At 64.2% G+C, this 20,459-nt stretch overlaps 1 protein-coding gene across 1 annotated transcript; it reads right to left on the minus strand.

The window, feature by feature from the left end:
- Positions 1-1,472: 1,472 nt before the first annotated feature.
- On the minus strand, positions 1,473-20,108 carry TMEM255B (transmembrane protein 255B; the record flags this gene model as incomplete). Its single annotated transcript, XM_021708794.1, has 8 exons — positions 1,473-1,616; positions 4,188-4,206; positions 5,892-6,040; positions 8,043-8,202; positions 11,843-11,928; positions 12,875-12,955; positions 13,974-14,063; positions 20,046-20,108. Coding segments are annotated over 8 exons (792 nt in total), but the record flags the coding sequence as incomplete, so codon positions are not given.
- Between the last annotated feature and the right edge of the window lie 351 nt (positions 20,109-20,459).

The following is a 20,459-nucleotide window of genomic DNA, read 5'->3' on the forward strand; positions in this document are numbered from 1 at the left end:
CTAGGAGCCAGGGACACGAGCAGTGGACAGAGGGCCACGGTGAGATCCTCTCCCACAACTGACCAGGGGGCCTCAGCTCTCCAAACCATCGGGAGGGAGACCCTCCTGCAGGACACGTCATCTCGACCGGGACACACATCAGCCTGGGTGGCTCCCCTGGGAGCGTCCCTGGGTCTAGGTCGCTCAGACCAGGTTTCTCTGGCCGTGTGTGCTGCACCTTCTTCCTGGGAAACCGTCCTCCGTGCCCAGAAACCTGAACCCAGGACGAGAGACTCGTCTGAAGCAGAACGGAGGCTCCCAGCTGGTGGGGCTGCACCACCGAGACCCTCACCCCTCACCTTGATCCCAGAGACCCAGGGCTGTGTGACGAGACAAGGCCTCCCTGGCCTCCCGGCCACTTGTGGCCATCGCTGGCTCTATGAAATGGGCTGACCACAGGAACGTATGGGAGCAAAGCACACGTTTATTGCACACGGGGCATCACAGGGGGACACGGGGACACGCAGGAGCGGGAGGCTGGACCCCACGCATGTCCTATGGGCCAGGGGTGTGGGCCGTTGGGGACGGGGACGATCTGCCTCGGGGCTCAGAGAAAGCCTCTCCTGCCCCGCTGCTCTTCAGGGGCGTCCACGCGGCACCACTGAGCCAGAGCCTGGCTGCGGGCACGTCCCGCCCTGACGCTCCTGGGGCTCTGCCCGTCACGCCTGGGCTCTGTCACTTCCCAGAGGGGCACCCGGAGAGCCAGGAGACCACAGCCCTCATGAGGCGCCGCGGGATTACACCAGGGAGAGCCAAAGACCAGGCCCCGTGGAGGCCGTGGAAGCCCACTCAGCCCCGCTGCTGGAGCAGAGGCCGTGCTGGGGGAGGGGTGTGCAGTGGAGGCTGGGGAAGGACGCGCGAGCCCGGGCGCCGAGGAAGATACAGCGCGGTGAGGGCCTCACGCCAGGCGTGGGGCAGATCGCGAATGGAGCCTAGGGGACACGGGGACACGCGGACACTGGCAGCGCACGGGCGTGAGAAGCAGCGCTGGGGCTGAGCCGAAGCATATCCACTCCAAGAAAATGGCAGGAACACAGCACGATGGGCTGCCTGTTCTCGGGACACAGACACACGCGTGTAAACACACACACACACCAAACACACACGTGTGAACGCACGGCGCCTTTCCCGAAGGTTCAGGCCTCACGCGGGGGTGCACGGGCCCCATTCCCTTTGCCAGCTGGCAACAACCGCTGAGAAGAGGCCGGCGGGAGTGACACTCAGCTTGGGTGGGTCACGGTGAGAAGCCGTGGAGAGTCGCTTGGGGCGGGCCTGGCGGGGTGCTCGCCGTGTGACGGCCGGCACAGGGGCCAGCCGCGATCACAGTCCCAGGAGGGCACAAACTTCCAGAAGTTTCCCTGGATTTTCTCAGAGGTTGGCCGCAGAAGCGGGGTTCCTAGAGGCCGCCTTGTTTCTCAATCCACAGCCCTGGGTCAGGGCGCGTAGGGGGGTGGCTTCTCCCCCGGGAGGAGACAGGCCGGAGCGTAGTGTGGTGGGGCCCGCGGGGGTGGCCCGGAGCTGGAGCCGTGCGGAGGGGGAGGCTGCACGTCCTCGGGCAGAGGGAAGGCTGCAGAGGGCTGCGACACACAGAGAGGGGCGTCAGCGGGGCGACCCGCCGACAGGGGAGTCGAGCCCGACAGGCGCCGGCACGGCCCTCCAGGCCCGGAGCCACCAGCCGCACCCAGGCCTCCTGGGGAAGCCCCTTGTGGGGCGGGTGTGGGGCCACGATTCGGCCCCTAGGCCTCTGCAGGAGACCCCCAGGAAGGGTGTGCTCCCCGCAAGTCCACCGGCCTCCCAGGACCTCGCAGCCTCTAGCCTTTGCCCGCCTGCGGCAACCATGCTCCTGGGCTGTGGGGCCAGGCCCCTGGGCTCCCCCCGCTTTCCATTTGCGTGTCCTTGTTTCCCATGGAGCGGGGGGCTGACGTCGCACCAGCTTCGAGGCGCAGGTGTGCTCACACACGGGTCTGGCGCTGCTCTGGCCACGTCTCCAGGGGGCTGACGCCCGAGCCGGGCCCTTGAGCAAGCAGGTCACCCCCACCTGGCCTCACCCTCGACACTGAAGGCCATGGAGAGAAAGGCTGCAGCCCCCTGAGCTGGGGAGCCCTGTCCCCAGCAGGCAGAGGACTCGGACCACTGCTGCAGCGTCGGCCTCGCTGGGCGCCGCCTGCCGCTGCTGGGCAGGCTTCCCCCGGCAGCCCCACAGTCACGTGTCAGTCACGTAAAATCTCTCTCACACACACACACACGCACACACACAGAGTTCTGCTGCTTGTTTTGCTTCCCTGGAGGCCCCGACTCTCACTGACCCGCTTGAGTAACCCTGAAATAAAAAGTGCGAGGAATAGCACAGATTTCAGATTAATCAATCATCATCCTCCATCTGCCCGTGAACCTCTTTCCATTTCTCCTTTTCCCCTTAAACTCTCTGGGTTAAAAAACTCCCTCTTAAAATCAAGTCCTCAATGAATAAAGCAAACCAAAAACTCCCTCTATGAAAGAACACAGGGGAGTTCTTTAACACTCGGCTCTGCGGATGTGTCCGTAGTGTCCAGGGCTCCCCGATAAACCGACTGACAGTCCGCCTGCACCCCTCGCGGGAGACGTCCCCACTGCGAGGCCCCAGAGCCAGCAGGTCCTCCGGGGCTGGAGGGAGGGTCTTCTTGCAGGTGCAGCTGGGGCTGAGAAGCCACCCTCCCCCGGGGGAGTGGGAATGGAGACCCTCGGCCGGACTCGGGGATGTGCCCGCTCGGGGACCCTCCACCTCCTTTCTCGCCTTCCTGCTGAACCACACAGCTTTCGGGCCACACAGGACACAGGAGCCTCCAGGGAACATTCCCGCGGGTCAGGTAGGCGCTCCCGGCTCACAGCCCAGGAGTGTCTGGGCAGGTCTCACTGCGTATGAGCAGGAAGGACACCAAGGCGTAAACCAACCAGAACCACAGAATAAAAACCAAGAGCCACGAGTAAACATCCAGGAACCACGAGTAAACCACCAAAAACCATGGAGTAAGACCCAAAGACACAGAGTAAGCCCCCAGGAACCACGGAGTTAACCTCCAGAAACCACAGAGCACACCACCAGGAACCACAGAGTAAAAACCAAGAGCCACAGAGTAAACTTCCAGAAACCACGGAGTAAACCACCAGGAGCCACGGAGCACAAAAACCAAGATTCACAGAGTAAACTTCCAGAAGCCACAGAGTAAACCCCCAGGAACCACAGAGTAAACGACTAAGAACCATGGAGTACACCACCAGAAACCACGGCATAAAAACCAGGAGCCACAGAGTAGAGCACCGGAGTGCACCTCCCCGGGGACAGAGCCTGCCCGCAGGGGACCCCACCGGGACGAGGGACAGTGCATGTCTTGGCAGCAGGACAGGAACGAGCCCTCCGCGGTATCCCTCGTCACAAAGCCCGGAGATCCAGCCCTTCCTGCACCTCCTGCCCGATCAGCAGCCGGGCGCAGAGGAGGTGGGTCTGCGACTTTCCCTTCCACAAGCTGCCCAGAACGCCCCGTTGCCATCCGCGGCCTGCGCTGGCTGTGCAGGGTGTTGCTGCTGCTGCCGCCTCGGCGGGGCACTGCAGTCACCCTGCTCACCTCTCCGGGGCACCGGAAGCAGCCCTGACTGGTCGTACTTCTGCAGAGACGCGTGCTCGTCCGAGGGCCTTCCCTCCAGAACCCGGCCACGGATCACGCGCCTCCACGTGCCGGCAACGGAAGCTGGTGAGGCCATGAGGGGGTGCCCGGGCCTCCCCGGAGGAAGAGGTGTCCCTCTTGTGGAAAGCTGGAACCCCCAGAGGTGGAAGGGGGCATGCCACAGGCAGGGTGCGTCTGCCACCTGCTCCCACTGGCCCGTGCTTTCTGGGGAGACCAGCCCCTCCTGCCCACGGTGTGCAGTCACTTCCTCTCCACGGTGGGCTGGACACGGCCCCTGCCTGAGGGGCTACAACTCCCTGCCCCAAAGCCTCCTCATCCACAGAAGCCCAGTGAGGCCAGCAGGCAGCGGCAGGGGGCGGTCCGAGGTCACGGCCAGAGCCGAGCTGCTCCCACAGCCCGAGGCCCTGGTGCTGGGCGGGGCGGGGGCTAGGGAACCCACTCTGTCTCGCTCCCCTGGGGCGCTGGGTGTGAGGATGACAGACATACTGCACTTGGGATCCTGCTCCTGTGGTACGACTCCACGTTGGCATCAGTGCCCGGCAACTGCCAGACCCACCGTGGGGGCAGCAGCAGGCCTAGCGTCCCTGGAGACCATCCGTGTGGTGGGCCTTGGGTCCTGGGTTGGTGAGGGCGGGGCCCCCAGGGCAAGGCACAGCCCGGTGCAGGTCCCTCTGCAACCAGGAGGCCCCCGGGGCAGGGTGCGTGCCCCGAGAGAAGATGAGGGCCGTGGAGTCGCTGGTGCCACCCAGACAGGTTGCCCACGGGCATGGCCACCATGCAAAGCCCGGTGTTCCTGATGCCAGGACACTCCATCCCATGTCACAGAAACAGAGGAGACAGGCTCCAAGCCTTCCCAGGGCCTCATGCTGTCAGTCAGGAGTCCCCCACGGGCCCACGGGGACCCGGGCACAGCCGGGGGCAGCCATGCCATGAGGCCACACCGTGCCTGGTCTCAGGGTGGGCCTCTCCCATGGAGGAGTTCAAAGGCCCCTCCACACCCCCGTGAGCACAGCCCTCAGCTAAGCTTTCTAGGTGAGCCGGGACCTTAGTCATTTCCAGAACCGAAGGAGGCCACGCCCTGCACCCAAGCCTGCCCCACCACGAGCTGCTGGCCCTGTTCCCTCCACAAACATCATGGGCATGAGCTGGGCGTTGCAGGGTTCTCCAGCCTGCTCAAGCCCAGTCACGGCGGGCGAGGCCCTAAAACTTTCCTCTGTCCTGGACCATCAGCATCTCCCCAGATGTCTAAGCAGGTCCCTTCCTGCCAGCATCACTGGCCAGGAGCCAGCCATGAGGGCTACCTACAGACATGCGCGACTGCAGAGCAAACGGCCACGTGTGCGTCCTGCCCGCCCCACGCAGGGACTCCCTGGGTCCTGTCTTAACATCATGAGTCTCCCGGGGCCCAGCCCGGCTCAGTGGCTCTGCAGAGCAGACGTCCACACAGCAGAGAGCTGCCCGTCAGCCACATGGGAGCCCACCCTAGAGAGGAGGCCCAGGTGTGCTGGGGGTCTCAGTGTCATCCCTGAGGATGCTGGGCACGTTGGAGACGGTCTCTGTGTCACGTAGGGGAGGGTCTCCAGCAACGCAGAGCTCAGATACCCCCGCACAGAGGGCAATGGGCCCAGAACACCCATCGTGCCACGGTGGGAAACGTGGCACCATGGCAAACATGATGCTGGGTTCTCAGGGTCTTTTTCACCCATGACCAGAAAGACATCAAAACCAGGCTTAGAGGCAGGAGGACCAGAGAAGGTTCCCGTGTAGACGCAGGCGCCCCCCATGCCCTTTTTTCTAGCAGCCTCAAGGCCAACAGCATCCATCAGAAGGAACCACAAAACCCCACTTCTGAGGGAAGGGTCATGTGGCTTCAATTGAGTGACATGGCTATGCCCACGAATATCCGGCGTCCAGGCGGCTGGGGTCCCCATCGGCCAGCCGGGGAGCGGCCCGCCCACACAGGGCCAGTGCACGGCTCAGAAGAGCCAGACGCGGGCAGAGTGCCACGGCCGGTCACCCGGGCTCCAAGGGGCCCCAGCGCCAGGCAGGCAACGGTAGTCCCCGCAGGAAGTTCGCCTCGACGGCCGGCTCCTCCCATCTCCTCCCCTGCCTGGACCAGGAGCCCTCCGGCCCTGCCCGTCCCACACACCCCCGGCCCGCGGCATGTCTGCCTCCGGCAGGTGACGAAACCCTACCTGAAGCGGCAGAGGGTAGGGCGAGCCGGCGGGCACGGTCTCGGGCGTGGGGCCGAAGCCCGCATAGGCCAGGATCTGTCGGGCTGGGTTGTAGAGGGTCTGCGGCGGGGGGGTTGGGCCGTAGGCCAGCTGGGTCAGGGGCACCTGCCACAGGAAGGGACAGGGGGGCGCAAGCCCTCAGGCCCCCACGCCGCCCCTGGCTGGGAGCCCCACCCCGGGCTGCAGAAGGAGCGGCCACACCTCCCGTGGAGCCTGGAAGGGGACGCCCGTCCCATATCTGCGTTGCTTGACTGAATTAACCTCCTCCAGTTCTCCACTCATCCGTCCCTGGGACCCCCCGGATCAGCAAGAGCCGCTGGTCTCCCTCTCTCAGGGGCCAGTGTCTGCGATGCCGTCACCCATCCAGGAGGGCTCTTGCCTCCTGGTGGCCTGTAAGAAGCACCTTCTCCCTTGAATTAACTGTCAAGTGACAGAACCTGTGATCCTCACGGGCATCTACTGGGTCGGTGCAAAAGGTTATGGAACCGCCTTTCTCACCCCTGCATGGCCCTGAGCTTTGGACTCAAAAGGAAAGGGGTGCGGAGCTGGGTCCAGACTCAGGGGTGTGGGTGGCCCCTGAGCACCTCCAAGCCTGGCCCGGCGCGCCAGCAAGCTGTCATGGACTTCAGCGAACACACGAGCCTCTTCTGGAAAACCCTGAGCAGCCCGGCTCCCTGGGCTTCCAAGGACAGCACGACTCCTAGACGCACACTCTATACCCGTCTGCCATCCTAGGACAGCCGCGGGGGAGAGGCCTCGGTACTGAGGAGAGTGCCACCGGTGCCCGGGACCCTCCCAGCCCTGGCAGAAGCCTTTCTGGCCCAGGGCAGCTGCCCCCAATTGGGGGCAGCAGGGCTGCCACCGTGCAGCAAGGACACCGGGAAGGGTGCATGTCCCATGTCCCGATAGGGGCGTCTTGGGCCCCAGGCTGGGGCTTGGAGGCACTGCCTGGGGTGCAAGCAGAGGGCTGGGCTCGGGGATCGGGGTCTGCGGGCTCTGCCATCTCTGGGCGCGTAGAATGAAAACACACGAGGCTGGACAGCAGGTCCCGGGAGGGGTCCAGCGAAGCAACTAAGGAAGCCCTGGACATCTAGGCAGCCCCTCAGAAAGGGCCCAGCCCAGGCTCTGGCCGGCGGCATCGGTCTGCCCCCGCCCACCCCAGCCTGTTGGAGAACGTGGGCCGGGGGTCGGTGGCCCCTCGTCCGCAGGCTGCTATGTGCACCCCCGGGGGCTGCACCCACAGGTGGCTCTCTGCGGGTGCAGGGAGGGGCCGGCAGCGTGGGCACCCCAGACACTCTGAGGGAGAGAAGGAAGCGTCCGTGCCGCGGCCCCAGCCCCAGCTCCTTGGGGGGAGGAAACCAGGCCCTGGTGCCACACAGAGGCCCGCGGACCCCTCCTCGCCCGGCCAGCCGCGGTTGGCTGCGCGGGCTCTCAGCCCCAAGTGTCCAGCCCAGGCTCAGCCCCACCCAGGCCCTGCGGGGGCTCCGGGCTGATCGGTGGGTGAGGCGGCAGGTGGATGAGGTCCAGCGTGCCTGCACTGTTGCCCTCTTGGCTGTGAGCTCCGTTTCTCGGACGGGGCAGGCCCGCCTCAGGGCCAGGACTTGCTGCGGGGACCACGTGACGTGTCCAGGCCCGTGCCAGAAGCGTCATCAGCGCTGGATAGCCCTCACACCTGGGACAGGCCTTGAGGATGGGCCCAGGGGCCCAGTGCCCTCAGCCAAGAAGCAGGAAGGCCCTGTGCTGCCCGCCCGGGAGATGCCCCAAGCCCTGACCTCCCCGGGAGACACCCCTAGCCCACCCGGGAGACACCCCAAGTCCCGGCCCGCATGGGAGAAGCCTCGAGTCCTGAGCCCCCAGGGAGACGCCCTCTGCCCAGCCCACCCGGGAGACGCCCCAAGTCCCGGCCCACGTGGGAGAGACCCCCAGCCTGGCCCGCCCAGAGACACTCCCAAGTCTCGGTACACCCAGGAGATGCCCTAAGCCCCAGCCCCCCTGAGAGACTCCCCTGAAGATGCCCCGATGCCCAGCCCAGCCCACCCGGGAGACGTCCCCAGTCCGGCCCCCGGGAGACGCCCTTGCCGCCCGCCGGCCCGCCCGCCACACTCACCATGTCCTTGAAGGCCCCCAGCACGGCGGCCGTGACGCTGCCCAGCAGCAGGCCCAGCACGTTCAGCACCGCCGAGGCCCACAGCAGGCGGTACAGGTGCAGCACGTCCTGGCAGCCGCGCACGCCGACAAACTCGTAGTAGGCAGGCGAGGACTCCGTGCTGCAGGGAGGGGACGGTCAGCGGGCAGCACGAGGCGGGCCACAGTGGGAGCCCCCGGCTCGAGCCCTGGGCTGGGGAGGACCTCAGGGCTCAGTCCTCCCGTCCCGAGTCCTCGGGGCCACAAGGCAGGGCTGCCCCTTGGGAGGCCGCCTCTGGATGCCGGCCGTGGAGGCAGGGAGGCTGGGCCTCGGTCTCCCCTGAGGGATGCAGCATGAAGCCGTCGTCACCCCGACCGGAGCCTCCCGATCTGGCCGGCAGGGATCACTTGGGGCGTCGCGGCCCTCTGCCACGTGGGGCCGGGTGGGGCCTGCAGCCTGGGCGCAGGTCCCAGGCGGGGAGCCTCTGTTCTCCTCTGGAAACACGGAACCCTCTCTAGGGAAGGAGTGGGTGCGGCTCTAGCCCTGGCGTCGCCAAACTTTAGAGGCGGCCTCCCCGCAACGAATGCCAGCCTTCCTGCTGGACACACACGTTGGGCTCAAAAGCCCCTGGCCCTCGCCTCCACGGGACACCAACCCGCGTTCACCGGCAGTGTCAGTGCCCTGGCTGTCCCCACAAAGGGATGCCACGCGGCAGCAAGGAGAAAGGCAGGCCAGCGTCTGCAGGGCTGGCACCAGGCTCCTGGTGACCATGACTATGGGGCACGGGCAGCTCGTGTCACTGCAGGGTCAAGAGGCAGCGGAGACATGGTGGTGGGCCGAGAGAGGAGCTGCGCTCTTGGGGTGTCCCACTGCTGGGACCTCTGGGGGGCAGGAGATGGCGCCTCACGGGGCCGGGCCCATGCCCAGGTGCACCTCTGCCCTGGGGAGCAGGAACGCCCATGGCCCCCCGAGAAGAGCTGGGCCAACAGACACCAAGGCGGGGCCCGCACGCAGGCCCGGGTGCTGGCAGGGCGAGCACGGCCCGCACAGCCGAGCCACACACGCCCACGGGAGGAGAAGCCGGGCTGGTCCCTGATGGGGACTGGGGCATCCTCCAGCCCTGAACTTGGGGTCCAGAGACAGGCTCTCTGGCAGAAGGTGTGAAACAGCTCAGGGGCTCCGCGCTCTGACTTGAGGCTTGGTGGCACTGAGAGATCTGAGCCTGGGAGGGGACCGGCTGGTCCACCCCTGGCACTGCGCTTCCTCCTGGCCCCGTGAGGCAGGAAGGACGAGCCCTGCTGAGCTCACCGGCCACGGACGGGTGCGGGAGGACGTGGTCCGCGTGTGCGGGGAGCTGTGGGGCACAGCGCCGTCCTGTGTCGGAGGGCCTTGAGGGTCGAGGGAGGCGCCCTGAATAGGCCGCTGAGGCCACGATGGGCGACTCTGGGGCTGTGCCCTGTCTCCAGGGTCCCGTGCAGCAGGGAGCTGTGGATGTCTAAGAACTTCACGCAGACTGGAATGCGTGTGTTCTGTGCGGTCCGGCCTGGGCCGCCGGCTTTCCTAGAGCTGGGTCCTCGGTTCCCTCCATGCTTCCCAAACAGCATGGGCTCCCTCCTGCCTTGGGGGTGACTCCGTGATGGGCGGCCAGCGACCGAGCCCCACCTGGAGAGGGGCCACAGGTTCGGCAGCTGGCAGGATGGGCAGAGCCCCCCGCTGAGTCACCCGTGAGACAAGCTCTGCTCCCACGTGGGCCAGGAAGGGCCGTTCTGGGTCTCGGGCCCCGGAGAGGCCAGCCAGCCCGAGCCCCGGCCTGGCTCACGCCAGCCGTGTGCTCGTGGGCAGATCAGACTCTCAGGGCCTCCGTGTCCCTCTCTGCGAGAGTCGAAGCCTTTCCCACGTGTGGTTTCAGGGCTATGCCAGGTGGCGGAAGGTGTGTGGGGGAACCTCAGGCAGTGAGGGCAGGGGGGGGCCTCACCCCTGCAGACACGCGTGGGGGAGGGGACCTCCTCCTCGCAGACGCCCGTGTGGGGAGTGCTCATCTTTGCGGACACGCATGTGAGACCACTCTTGTGGACACTTGTGCAGGGGCGCCGCACCCCTGCAGACACACGTGTGGGAAGAACTCACCCCAGCAGTCACACATCAGGAGACCTCATCCCTGAAGACGCACATGTTGGGGGAGCTTCACCCCTGCAGGCACATGTGTGGGGGGACCTCACTCTTGGGGACACATGTGTGGGGGAACCTCATCCCTATGGACACGTGTGTGGGAGGAATTCACCCCTGTAGACAAACCCCAGTAGACACACATGCAGACACACATGTGGAGGGACCTCTTCCTTATGGATGTGCAGGTGAGGGGATGCAGACACGTGTGGGGGGGCTTCACTCATGCAGACGTGTGTTGTGGAGAGAGGTCTTGTCCCTGCAGACACCGTGTGGGAGGCCTTGCCCCTGCAGACACGGATTGGGGGACCTCCCATCCTGCAGACAGGTATGAGAGGGGCCTCACCCCTGCAAACATGCATATGTGGGGTCCTCACCCCTCCAGCCACGCATGGGGGACTTACCCCACAGACACGCATGTTGGGGGAGGCATCTTACCCCTGCAGACATATGTGGGGGTCCTCACCCTTGCAGATGTGTATGGAGGCCTCACTCCTGCAGACACATGTGTGGGGGCCTCGCCCCTGCAGACACTAAGAGTCTTATCCCTGCAGACACCTGTGTGGGGGGCCTCACCCTGCAGACATTCAAGGGAGGACCTCACCTCTGCAGACACACATGGTGGCGGACCTCAACCGTGCAAACACCTGTGTGGGGGCCTCACCCCTACAGACATGTTTGGGAGGACTTCACCTCCGCAGACACAAGTGTTGGAGGAACCTCCCCACTGCACACCCCTGTGTAGGGGCCTCACCCTTACAGACATGTGTGGGAGTACCTCACCCCTGTAGCCACACATGCTGGGGGGACCTCACCCCTGCAGACACACATGTTGGAGGAACCTCACCACTGCAGACACCTGTTTGGGGGCCTCACCCCTGCAGACATGCATGGGAGGACCTCACCCCTGCAGACACTTGTGTGGGGGCCTCACCACTACAGACACCTCTTTGGAGGCCTCACCCCTGCATACATGCACAAAAGGACCTCATCCCTGCAGACACTTGTGTGGGGGCCTCACCACTACAGACACCTCTTTGGAGGCCTCACCCCTGCATACATGCACAAAAGGACCTCACCCCTGCAGACACTTGTGTGGGGGCCTCACCACTACAGACACCTCTTTGGAGGCCTCACCCCTGCATACATGCACAAAAGGACCTCATCCTTGCAGACACACATGTTGGGGGGAACTCGCCGTTTCAGACACCTGTGTAGGGGGAGAACTCACCCCTGCAGACACTTGTGTGGGGGTCTCACCCCTGCAGACATGAATGGAAGGACCTCAACCCTGCACATACGTGTTGGGGGGAACTCACCCCTGCAGACACACATGTTGGGAGGACCTCAACCCTGCAGATACCTGTGTGGGGGCCTCACTCCTGCAGACACATATGTTGGGGGAACCTCCACCCTGTAAACACCTGTTTGGGGGCCTCATCCCTACAGACATGCTTGGGAGGACCTCACCCCTGCAGACACATGTGTTGGGGGGACCTCGCTCCTGCAGACACTTGTACTGGGGGGACTTCACCCCTGCAGACACCCGTGTGGGGGCCTCACCCCTGCCGACATGCACGGGAGGACCTCACCCTGCAGACACACGTGGGCCTCACCTCCCGCAGGCGTAGAGGTCGCAGCAGTAGCAGGTGTGGCTCCGCACCCGCAGCGCACACTTGCCGTCCACGGAGTGGCAGGTGACCTGGGCAGACAGGCCCCGTCAGGCCACACCCCGCACCCGCTTCCCCTCCCCGTGTGGGTGGCGCCCCTTCTGGAGCCGGTCCTGACATCCCCCATTCCAGGGCTGGGGCAGGGCCCTCCCCGGTGGGGGTCCAGGCCAGCCCCGGGAGGATGCCCCGGGATGGGACGCAGGCGAGTCAGGAGGGCCGTGGGCAGGCCTGTGGAGGGGCCCCGCCCGCCCTGATCCCGGGCAGAGGGAACACCAGGGGGGGCTGGCAGGCCGGAGTCCCTGGGGGCTGGGGTGTCAGGCGGAGCGCCCAGGACACGCGGAGCAGGACCCGTACCGGGGTGCCCTTCCGCCAGCCCTCACGCTGGGCAGCCTCGGAGAAGACACCGGCCGCCGCCTTGGGACCGGGTAGGAAGGCCTGGCCCGGGGCGCGCCCGCCCACCACACAGCCCCTTCTCTGAAGCGCCCCGAGCTCCTGGCCCCCTCCCACGGCTTTCCGGGGTCCTAGAGCCAGCCACGGGCCTGCCGCGGAGCCTCCCCGCTGACACTTGTGCTCTGCGTGAGAGCTGCGACTGGATAAACCGACACGTCTGCACGTCTGCAGGGAACGGGCGGCCCGAGGAGCCGGAGCCTCCATGACTGCCAGTGCACCTGGGCGAGGAGGCCGTGCGGGGGCTTTGGGGCCAGACTTTTTCCTGGGCTCTTATGGCTAGAGCTGCACTGTAGAAACACTGACCAGAGGACGTGGACTGGACAGACGGACTCCAAGACCGCGGGTCTGGGACGCTTGTCCACAGCTGCCACCCAGTGGACCCCACGCATGGCCTGTCATGGCCTGTCTCAGCATGACAGACACGGTGTCTTGCCACCCCGGAGAGCCGCGTGGGAGGGGCTTCTGGGATCAAGGCGCCTCGGGCGGCACAGACACCTCGTAGCGTGGCGACCGCACGGTGCCACTCACCTCTGTCTGGTAGACGTCGTACAAGTAGCCAACCCCGCTGGAGTAGAACTGGCATCTCCCCATGGACAGGGGCCGTGGCTCCTGGAGACGGCAAGCAGACGGGACGGGTGTAGTACCAGTTGGTGAAGTGGGCCGGCTGCCGCGGGTCAGGCCTCCAGGAGTGGCCGGCACTGACTCCAGCCTCCCCGGCAGGGATGCGGAGCAGGAGGGTCCCCGCTGCTGCCAGGGCAGCCGGGCACCGCGTGCAGGAGGCACACAACCTCCAGACTGCCTCCATGCTGAGGACACCTGGCACACGTGTGTTCTGTGGGTGTCACAGACTGTGCACACGCAAGCACAACGTGAGGACTGACCAAAGGTCTGACAGCAGCACGTGGGACTTTTTCCTTTGACTTACGGGAAAAGTGCTCAACCAGCCCTCAGGGGACTCGTGCCTGGACCACAGGAGCCGCCCAGGAGGGTCAGGCCTGAGGGGGGCTCAGTGCTCTCCCCCTGTCGGGAGGATGGCGAGAACCCCAGCCAGCAATTCGGGGACCCGCATGTTCATTCCGAGAGGAAGCGTGTGAGTGCTTGTGGTGTGGTATGTGTGTGTGTGTGTGGCAGGTGTACATTGTGTGTGGTGCCTGCTGTGTGTGTGTGTGCGTGTCATGTGGCTTATGTGGTGTGAGTGTATACATGGATGTAGTGTGCACTGTGTGGTATGTGTTGTGTGGCGCGGGGTGTGTTGTGTCTGTTATGTGGTATGTGACATGGGTGTGTGTTGTGTGGTGCATGCTGCATGTGCCTGGATGTGGCTGTGGTATGTGCGTGTTGTACGCATGTCGTATGGCACGTGTGATGATGTGTGTGTGTATCGTGTGCATGTTGCGAGGTATGTGTGTGTTGGGGGTGTGGGATACGTGTGCGTGCATGATATGCATTGTGTGGTGTGTACTGTGTGTGCGTGTTGCATGGTGTGTCTGTGGCATTCGTGTGGTGTGTGGCAGCCCCCGTGAGACCCTCAGGGAGGACGTCTGAACCGGCTCTGGAGAGCGAAGTGTCATGGCCTATCGTGGACTTTTCACCCGGACGCGCCCATGACGCCGGCAAGGACACTCACGATGTGCCGTGCCGCAAACACGCCGTCCACGATGGCGCAGCAGAACGCCGCCCCCACGCCGAAGCTGATGAACACAAGGGCCGCCGCCAGCTGCAGCACAAGAAGCGCCGTTTCAGCCACGCAGCCACCAGCGCAGCCAGCCCTTCCGGAGCTGTCAGCCCTCATCTCTGCCCAGACCCACAGCCCAAGGCCCCGGTGGGCTGGACGGGCCCCTGCCCCGGCGCCCTCTGGGGCTCACTCTCGGGACGCACGGGGACCCCTCACTCAGGGTGCACTCCAAAGGCACGGGACGGCTCTTTCTAGATGGTGCCCTCCGGGGTTCACTCTCGAGACACACGGAGGCGCCCCCGCCAGGAGGGCTGTCACAGCTCCCAGCCTCACGGCTTCCTCCAGGAGTAACCCTGACAGCAGGCGTGTGCAGGATGGTGTCACCCGCGGGCACTATGCACACACACATGCATGCACACGTGCCACAGGTCTTCCTGGAGAAAACAGACTGATGGTCCACACTCACACCCCCTGCTTGTGCGAGCCCCTTGGGGCGTGGGGCCGGGACAACATGGCCGAGTCTAGAACCAGCCCTGCTGACGGGTTCTTGCGCTGCCTGTGATTTCCTGCCATTGCACATTCTGCTGGGAACAGGGCGTCCACCCTACATCCTGCTAGCCAGTTGGTGTCTCTGCCCACCTCCAGCCCTGCAGGACGAGGGCTGGCCACAATCCCCTCACAGCCCCCGTGTCAGCGCTGTGCTGGGCAGAGCGAACGCCCCACAGCCGCCGAGAGCTGCAGCCCCCCCAGGCGGCCACTCACCCGGTTCCCATCGCTGGGCATCGAGCTGCCGGCCTGGAAGGTCCTGGGGACAGGCAGGCTCTGTCCGAGGCTGTGGGGGAAGGTTTACAGCCCCAACACTGCCCGGGCCTCCCACACACAAGCTTCGTCCCCACCCGCCGTCGTGATGCAACCCTGGGGTGTCAGAAGCCACTCATGACAGGGACCATCCCAGGTGGGGATGGCAGGGCTGGCACAGGCACCACAGGGGTGACCCCTGGGAGCCCCCTGGCAGCTGCAGGATAGTCTGCTGGAGCCACGGAACGGAGCCTCTGCCATGGTGCTGGCGTGGAGGGCCCTGAGGGGGACATGTGAGGGCAGAGTGACCGGCCAGAGCTTGTCAGGAGTTGGGATAAGCACGTTCTGGATGACAGGCTTGGAGCAGCCATGCTCTTGTGGTGAGTCCACACACTTCGGACAGTTCTCTGCCACGTAAAAACCCTACAGGGCCAGGCTCGGTGGCTCAGCCTGTTATCCCAGCACTGTGGGAGGCCAAGGAGAGTGGATTGACTGAGCCTGAGTGTTCGAGACTAGCCCGGGCAACTTGGTGAGAACTTGTCTCTAAATAAATAAGACATTTGCTGGGTGTGGTAGCGCATGCCTGTAGTTCCAGCTACTTGGAAGGCTGAGGCAGAAGAACTGCTGGAGCCCAGCGGGGTGAAACTCTAACTCAAAAAAAAAAAAACCCACAGGATGGGAATCCCGTGATTTGGGGCCGAGATGGAAGTGTGAGGGTTGGAGGGGCTTCAGCCCCTCCCACCCAGGTGAGAGTCCAAAGGCCAGGACTTGACTGCGTGTGGCCATGTCTGTGATGTGGGGCATGTAACAGTGGTCATGAATGATGTGGCCACCCCTCCCCTGGCTGAGCCCAAGTTTCTCTCAGCTGCTTGGAGTGACAGAGACACGAGGTCAGTATGGGTTTCACCGGTTTCTCTACTGCCCTGAGTGGAAGTCTGCGGACCGTGAAAGAGTGTCTATGAGTGTACAAGCTTGGCTGGGGGCAGCATGCCTGGCCTGAGGTTCAGGGTCTCGCCCTCCACTGTGGCCATGGGATGAGACTGAGAAGTGACATGGGCAGCTCACACCCCAGCGGTGGCACAGGGCCCAGCTCCACCCCAGGGCACCAAGCAGCCGGTGGCGGGACCAGAGATGGCAGCGCCACCCGCAGAAGGAGGTCATGCTCAGGGTCAGGGCCGCCTGCAGCCTCCCCAGGAGCAGAGCCAGGCCTCAGCCTGGAGACTCGGGCCGGAGCCTGGGCCTGGCTTCACTTCCTGCAGCTGACGCCCCACAAAGGGACCATCCAGCTTCCAGGTCGCTCACCCCGTCCCGCACCCAGCTGCCCGCCCTTCTCCCAAATTTAACCCAATTCCAGAAGGTCTGGGCGACTGAGCAGAGCGTGGGGGTGAGGCCCGAATCCTGAGACCTCTAACCCATCCCAAGGTGTGGCCCGAGAGTCAGCGTGGAAGAGGAAGGGTCGGTGTTTCCACATGTCTCATGGCGTCCCGGGAGGACTCGGCAGGGGCTGCACTGGAGAGGGCGCTGCGGGGTCAGCCACGACTGCAGGCGCTCACGGCCCGGCACGGGGATCGTCTGACTTCCTGGCTCATCCGGGCCACCGGTCTCGGAGAAGCGTCCACAGAGCCTGAGAAGCACGGAGAGGGGCCCACCAAGCACTCCCTCTCTGCAGGTGGACGTGAGAGTGTGGACGACAAGAAGGACATCTCAAGGGTGTGTCGAGCTTCAGGGAAGGAACCTTCGAGGAGGCCATAGCGGGAAGAGCCCGCATCCTGGGTTGGGCTGGCCCTGCAGCGTGGGACGCCACACACTTGTGTCCGTGCTCAAGCTCCTGTGTCACTCTCCAGCCCTGGGTGAGTCTGGAATTCAGAAGCTGCACGTGGAGATGGGCCATTGCCCGGACCCTGCCCTGCAGAAGGCCCGTCTCTCCGACACCTGCCCAGAGACGGGCGTCAGGCTGCAGGCTCCCCATCGGCTCTTGCTCTGGGTGGCCCACTGTGGACGTCACCAAGTGTCCTTGATGGTGACCTGCAGACCCCGGATGCTGTGATCCTGAGAGCTAGGAGAACAACCCCTCCCGTCCCAGTCCCAGGGCCCTGCCTCTTTAGCCCCGCCCACATGGCGAGGTCAAGGGCTGGACTCCCCTCCTCCAAAGGGCGAGGCAGTTCCCACGATGCAGAAGTTAAAGGTGGGGCAGCCAGACCCCCACCCTCCCACACTTGGATGGGAAACAGGGTAGGTCTGACCAAAGGCCGCATGCCTGTCCTCTGTAGGAAGCGTCCGTCTTATGGGGCCCACGGAGGCTCCTCGGTCGCTGGATTTTAAGCAAGTCGGTGGATTTTCCAGGAGGATGGCCACGTGAGGGCTGCGGCTCGCAGGTCTGGAGAGGAGTGGGCGGTAGGGCGCGCACGGGGGAATGCATCCGAGCCTGACGACGGCCGTGCTCAGGTGACCCCGGAGACCAGCTTCACAGCAGGCAGCGGCAAATGGCAAGGCCCTTTCCAGGGATCGGGTTCCACCCCCAAAGTGAACAGAGTGAGACGACTGCAAATGAAGTTACATGGCGTCTGGGCTTTGCTTCAAGATGGCGCAGGAGCGGGGAGCCGATGGAGCAGGACCTCCGAGAGCCGTCAGCGAGGCACAAGGCAGGAGGCTCGGTCCATTCTCCCACCCACCTGAGTGCGCTTGAAGTCTGCCGCGGTCGCCACGTTAAATAAAAGGAAACCCAGCCAACGGCCTGCATGTGCATCCGGAGGCGCCTGAAGACTGTTGCCTGCACTCTCGCTGACACCGCCACCGGCGCATGCCTCCGGTGAAGGCAGCCGGAATGTTCCACCCACCCGTGGGCCTGAACACGGGCGTCACATGAGCTTAACAAGGGCTGCTCCCTCTGAAAGCCGTTGTGGGCTTGGCACCCTCACGTGCGTCAGCTCAGATGCTCACAGCTGCCTTCCACGAAGAAGCAGGACTCAGACGGTTCAGTAAGTGCCCCAAGATGACACGGCACCCATGGGGGAGCCAGGCTTCCACTGCCCTCACAGTAAACTGATGTTAAACTGTGAAATGCATGCTCATCATACACGGTTGGCCCAGAAGCATGCCTGCCCTGGAAAGACAGACCCTCACGGCTTTGGCCAGGGCACCCAGGTGCCCGCCACACCCGTGTGCACAGACAGTCCTCCAAGGCTCTGGCTGGGGCACCCAAGTGCCCATCTGGCCTGTGTGCACTTATATAGTCCTCCAAGGCTCTGGTTGAGTTCCCAGGTGCCCGCCTTGCCCAGGTGCACAGACAGTCCTCCAAGGCTTTGGCGGAGACACCCGGGTGCCCACCTCACCCAGGTGCACAGATGGTCCTCCAAGGTTCTGGTCAGGATGCCCAGGTGCCCACCTTGCCAGTGTGCACAGACAGCTCCCCACAGCTCTGGCCAGAGCACCCTAGTGCCAGCCTTGTCCATGTGCACAGACAGCCCTCCAAGGCTCTGGCCCGGGCACCCGAGTGACCACCTCGGCTGTTGGGGAAGGCTGGGCAGAGCCAGCCTCACACCCGGGCAGTGCCATCCCCTGGGTCTCGATCTCGTGGTTCTGGTGCCCTTGATTCTTTCACCAAGGCCATAGAGATGGAGCCCCAGTGCCCAGACGGGACGGGAAGACGCAGAGTATCTCTGTGCAGAGATGACACACTCTTATAGATGGACAATCCCGAGGGACTCACTGAAAGTCTAGGAGAGCTCATAAATGGGTTCCACGGGGCTGCAGGACACAGACCCACAAACAAAAATCCACTAACTCCAGGCACTTGCAGTGAGCCATCCAAAATCAAATTAAGAAGACAGTTCCGCTCACAACAGCCTCAAAAACAATAGAATACTCAGAATTAATGGTAACAAAAGAAGTGTCGAACACATACTCTTCACGACAAAACATGGTTGGAAACAGTCACAGAAGTCCCAAGCAAATGGGGACACATTGTTTTTGAGGGTTGGGACTCTCATCGCTGCAGAGATGGCAGCACCCCCGAGGGAGCTGCAGGAACCCCACGTCCTTGTCCGAGCCCCCAAGCCCCTATGCCCCCACCCCACTGGCTCACCCGGAGACACTGGCAAGTGGGTTGCGAAGGAGGCTGAGTGGTCAAACACCCTCCCAAGGAAGCACGGGAGGTGCTGAAGACCCCATTCTTGATTTTGGAACTTGCTACAAAGCTACAGCCGCCAACACAGTGTCCGGCTCCACATGGTGGGCGAGGGCCTCTCACCCTGCAGGGCTGTCTGCTCCCACCGTTGAAGACCGACCCCACGCACCCTGAAGTCCCTGTCTCTTCACGCCCCTCACCCCCTGAGGACCTCCCAGCCAGGCTCCCACCTCCCGAGGGCCACTTCCCGGAGGGGAAGGGCCAGCCCCACGCAGGTTGCACGGGGTTAGAGAGTGAGCCCCGCAGCTGCACCCCGACTTCCTCTTGGCCTGGGGACAGGGAAGGGGCAGTGGGTCCCAGCACAGGTCACCCAAGAGCTGGATGAGACGATGAGACGACAGCCAGGCAGGACAGAGTTGACCCCAACCGCAATCTCGGGTGGCAGCCTTGGAGATCCGGCAGGGGCGGACCCCCGCTCTTAAAACTCCCTCCTGGCCACCACCGTGAGCTGGCAAGACTGACGGGTGCTGATGTTCATGGCCGGAGACCGGACGGCACATCAACAAACAGCCTCGCCACTGAAACCACCCACCGTCAGCGTCCGTGCCCAGTCACCAGTGTGGGCGGCGTCCGGACCTCCACTCCCTGTCCCTGTGTCTGGCCAGGCTCCTCCCGCCTCTCCGCCTGCACCGCCCCCTCTCCTGGGCCTGGCAGCTGGAGTCGAAGAGGCTCAGACACAAGGGGAGGCCGAGGGCGGTGATCCCAAGGAGACGCTCGCTCCCTGCGTCTCCACCTGCCCCACACACTCAAGGTTTCCTTTAATTTCCCTCCTGGGCCTGCCCTGCCCTCACCTCAGGGGCAGGGCCCCACGTGAGGCTGGGGGACATGCCCTGTGACCCCTGGGCTGGAGCTCGCTTAGACTAATGTGTGACTGCCCTGCTGCACCCCAAGTCCCGGATCAGGAGGCCGGAGTGCTGGCCCGTGGGAGCTGGTAATGGCGGTAGGGAGCCTTTCTTGGAGCACCAGCTGCAGCCGTGCTGTCCCCTGCAGAGGGGCTGCCACCCCCGCCTGCGCTACGAAGAAGGGCTACGTTTCCTTACCATCTGTCTTCGATTCTCCACCAGGTGGATGCCAACGATTCCTAGGAAGGACCCGAAGCCCAGCTGAGACCAAAGAAGAACAAGGGACACAGTTAGCAGGCCGCCGCCCAGCTCTGACCCACGGCAGTTAATCACGTCTTCGCAGCCTGTCACCCCGAGCGGAGGGGCCACTCTCAGCCTGGGAGACCCAACCCCCGCGGCAGGTGTGCTCACAGCGCTGGTGGAGCAGGACGATCGCGCCCTCTGTTCACACCCTGTTGACACGTGCCCAGTCAGCTCTGGGAGAAGACCATGCTCCTCCACTGAGTCCCCTGGGCCCAGGGGCCACGGCATGCACACCTTCCGAGCGGTCATCTCACCAAGGGCGACTCCCCCACATGACGGCGGGAAACCACGCCGTTTCCGAGGGAGCGC

Source organism: Carlito syrichta, unplaced genomic scaffold (assembly GCF_000164805.1).
Source record: "Carlito syrichta isolate Samal-C Ts95f unplaced genomic scaffold, Tarsius_syrichta-2.0.1 Scaffold148214, whole genome shotgun sequence".
Taxonomy (NCBI): Eukaryota; Metazoa; Chordata; class Mammalia; order Primates; family Tarsiidae; genus Carlito; species Carlito syrichta.